General features: G+C 34.8%; 1 protein-coding gene across 1 annotated transcript; it reads left to right on the top strand.

Annotated features, from left to right (window-relative positions):
• Positions 1-201: 201 nt before the first annotated feature.
• LOC107301650 (unconventional myosin-VI-like) lies at positions 202-3536 on the top strand (the record flags this gene model as incomplete). The annotated part of the gene is made up of 4 exons (XM_015830845.1): positions 202-295; positions 2479-2609; positions 2710-2787; positions 3407-3536. Coding segments are annotated over 4 exons (433 nt in total), but the record flags the coding sequence as incomplete, so codon positions are not given.
• Between the last annotated feature and the right edge of the window lie 553 nt (positions 3537-4089).

Below are 4089 nucleotides of genomic sequence, written 5' to 3'. Positions count from 1 at the left end.
AACAAGGGCAGAGTTAAATATTTCAACATATTTATTGCATCTGAGTTTATTAAAAAAGGTGGGGAGATTTAATAAAAATATTTTAAGGAAAAAGTATCTAACTGGTGAGATTAGATAGGAATATTGTGGGATGAGTTGGCTCTAACATCCTTTTCAAGTATTCTTAATCATGATTATGCTAATCTTCTGCCTTTACAATAGGGGTCAAGCTTTATTCGCTGCATTAAACCAAATCTAAGAATGACCAGTCACCAATTTGAAGGTGTTCAAATCCTCTCTCAGCTTCAGTGTTCAGGTAATTTAGTGTATCTTCTGAAGATGATACTTTAGATCTCTAATAATATGCAAATGAGGATTCTGGCAAAACCAAATTACAGTGCTTTGTATAAGAGTTTTTCAGTCAGAAAAAAACGAGTGACCTTTTCACTGCTCTATTGCTGTAGTGAAATTATTCTGCAAAATAACCATCTGTAGATAGTACTGTTAAAATATTTTTTTAAAATAAACTAAAAAGTGGTATTCTATGAACTTAAAATGAGAATTTATTTAGTAATATGTGAAAGCCACCCTGAAGATCAAAACCCATCCTACAACCCAAAGGAAACTGAACAGTGCAGCATCCATCTTTCCATCATCATTGAACTGTTGCATTCCCCACCACTGCAAAAACTGGATTCAGCTGTAATGATTGCACTTTGGACACTATATTATCAATCTACCATTCAATAGTATCAACATATTAGCTATTTCTAAACTATTGTGGTAGAATGTTCTTAGTAAAGTTCAGATGTTCATTTAATTCCTCTCCTTCCACAAAATAAAAATAAAATAATTGTACTTTGTAGATGAGAATACATTATAAACACAATACATTATGTTTATAATGTATTATAAATACATTTCTTATTTCTGAACCACTCATTTCTTTCAAAGAGGAAGTGATGACTTCCCATGTATTTATTTATTTCCCTACCATCACATGTAATTGGGTGACAATTCTTGGAAGGTTCTTCAGGATTGCAGTCGACATTTTGGGGATTCCTATTCGCTCTGGGACACTCGATAGTGTACCTCCTAGTATTGTACTATTCCTATAGTGCATTATAGCCATAGTACAATTTAAGCAATTAGTAGGTGATCTCTATCCAGTCTATTCTATCTATCTCATCCTTTTCTTCCCAGCTGAGAGATCTGGAAGATGTTCAGGTGTCCTTGTTGACATAACAGGACTAGATGACATTAATATAGAATTTAAAGATGGTTAAGACCTAATTAACTAACAAAAGTAACAATTTCACAGAGCTAATTTTGAAATTTAATGATTATAATTGTCCTGAAATAAGCCTTATTTCAAGTTAAACTGTTTGTTTTCATTAGCTGCTATCCTAGTATTTCTATTAATTTCTTTACAATTTTTGCATCCCGGAGGCTTCAAGCATCTGTTCAACTTGGCAAATATTCCTATTGCTTGTCATGTCAAGTTACAGTATGTTTAAAGTTTAATTTAGCAAATCAGAAATCCTTAACATCTTCACTTAATTAGTGTTTTGTTGACTCAATTTTTGGCTGATAATCTGAAGACTGAGACTGTACTGTAGGAAAGGAGACGAGGGAAGTAATGAAGTTCTTTCCCTCTCTCTTAATCATGAATTATATTATTTTTAATATATAATTTTTATTAAGGATTTTAATTACAATAATAAAAACTAAAATAAATTTAGAGAAAGAGAATGGAAAGAAAAATGTAAGAAAAGAGAAAGAAAAAGAAGAAAAAGAAAAGAGAGACTAAAGAAAAAGAAAAGAAATATAGAAGTGAATCAAACCTTCGTCACAATAAGAATAAACAAATGTAATAATTCTTCACCCCCGTAAGGTTAAACAGATATCTCTTCATCCCATATCCCATTCCTTATTATAAATCCATAAAACATCAACTTTTCAATCCTGATGTCGGCCAAAAGTCAGCCATAAAAGGTTGCCAGAACATTGTGAAAAAATATCTATGAATTACATTATTCTTCATCTAGTTTTTATTTTTTTTCTGGTTTAGAAGTGAAAACAAAATTTTATTTATTTGTTTGCCTGCCTTTTACTCCACCGATTTTTGGCTAAACCAGTTGAAAGAGATTAGGGCTAATCAGTGGTGGGATTCAGATACATGAACAACCGGTTCTCTGTGTGGATGCCGCTTCCGGAAGTCCATTCTGGGCCTGGGCAACAAAAAATTAGCTACCGGTTCTGCTGAAGTGGTGCAAACCGGCTGAATCCCACCGCTGGGGCTAATATTTGGAAACGTCAACAGAGACTCACTCAGACATGAAGCTCATTTTCCACCTTCAACCACAATGACTTTATAAGGGCTTATGCTTCTTGTTTCAGCTAATTTTTTATGTTTACACCAGTCTCAAAATATAAAGACTAACAATCATGTCATCTTAATTTAGTGGCGATTCTTTTGTTGCCTATCTTTTACTCTAGGCATGGTGTCTGTTTTGGACTTGATGCAAGGTGGTTTCCCATCACGAGCCTCATTCCATGAACTTTATAACATGTATAAAAAATATATGCCTTCAAAACTGACCCGTCTGGATCCGAGACTCTTCTGCAAGGTATTTATATTCAGAATGCAACCTTTTCATGGTGGGTTGATATTCATTGATATTTTCGTTTCTTCAGAGGATTTGTAAAACTGTCTTTCTTTTCTTTCAGGCTCTCTTCAAAGCCCTTGGCTTAAATGAACTAGATTATAAATTTGGATTAACCAAAGTGTTCTTTAGACCTGGCAAGGTAAGTAGTGTTGATATCTCTGAAGTTTAAATGAGCACAAATTGATTTTTTAAAATTAATTTCTCTTCAACTTGCCTGCAAAATAATTGAGATAAAGGATAGCATTACCTTTTTTGAAAGTAATTTCATAAGAAGATGCATCGTAATCTGATCACTGCTAGCATCTGAATTGACATGGCCATCTCTATGTTTAATGTATGGGTAGAAAATATTTTGTTTATAGCTCTACTTGTGCTAAGAGTGGTATTCCTGTGCTCAGTGTGGTGGTTAACCTCCCTATAATCATTTACTAAGACTATATTCCCTAAAAGGCAGATAAATAAGACTTTTTTATTGCTTCAGTTCTGTTCTTTAACTTCATCCCTAGCTTGAAGCTGAGACTCTCTATATTACTATCAGAATAGGTAGTCACAATTTGTACTGGGTGACAAATATATAAAAATAAGCATATTCCAGATGTTATAAAGGATCATGACTAGGGCTCAGAACCTCATGGCAACCACTGGGGTCTCTCTACACATTGTCATGACTGCAACATTCTGTTTACAACAGAACTCTCCATCTGTCAACATTCTTGTTGGTTGTCTTAAATGGCATTTCCTCCCCACCCTGTGTTCAGTTTGCAGAATTTGATCAAATAATGAAGTCTGATCCAGATCATCTTGCTGACTTAATTAAACGTGTGAACCACTGGCTTATCTGCAGCCGTTGGAAGAAGGTCCAGTGGTGTTCTTTATCAGTTATCAAATGTAGGTATTCAAAATTACCTTGTGAGGTGGGGTGATAGGGAGAGAATCACCCACTGAGCCGTGATGGCGCAGTGGCTAGAATGCGGTATTGCAGGCTAATTCTGTCAACTGCAGCAGTTCGACTCTCACTGGCTCAAGGTTGACTCAGCCTTCCACCCTTCCAGTAAAACGAAGACCCAGGTTGTTGTGGGCAATATGCTGACTCTGTAAACCACTTAGAGAGGGCTGTAAAGCATTGTGAAGCGGTATATAAGTCTAAGTGCTATTGCTATCATGTGAGCAGAATTTTAAAAACTACCCACTGTGTCTTTTTAAGTTTACTTGGAAGACAAGCACAAAATCAAGATTAATATTCCTAAATTGTTGTAATTTTTGACAATCACACAACATTTCAGCCATTTCTTTATGAAAAGAAAATATTCTAATTTGTGCAATAATGCTGAAAGTTGTGTCCTTTTCTGAAATCCCACAAGACACCTGAGAGAACGCCAAAGTCTTGCAAGATTTTGTGATCTTGCAAGACCTTGTGAGAGTTTGTCAATTTAATTTTTTA

The sequence above is a fragment of the Protobothrops mucrosquamatus genome, unplaced genomic scaffold (assembly GCF_001527695.2).
Source record: "Protobothrops mucrosquamatus isolate PMUCROS unplaced genomic scaffold, P.Mucros_1.0 scaffold15328, whole genome shotgun sequence".
NCBI classification, from domain to species: Eukaryota; Metazoa; Chordata; class Lepidosauria; order Squamata; family Viperidae; genus Protobothrops; species Protobothrops mucrosquamatus.
This window is presented reverse-complemented; position numbering and strand designations above follow the sequence as displayed.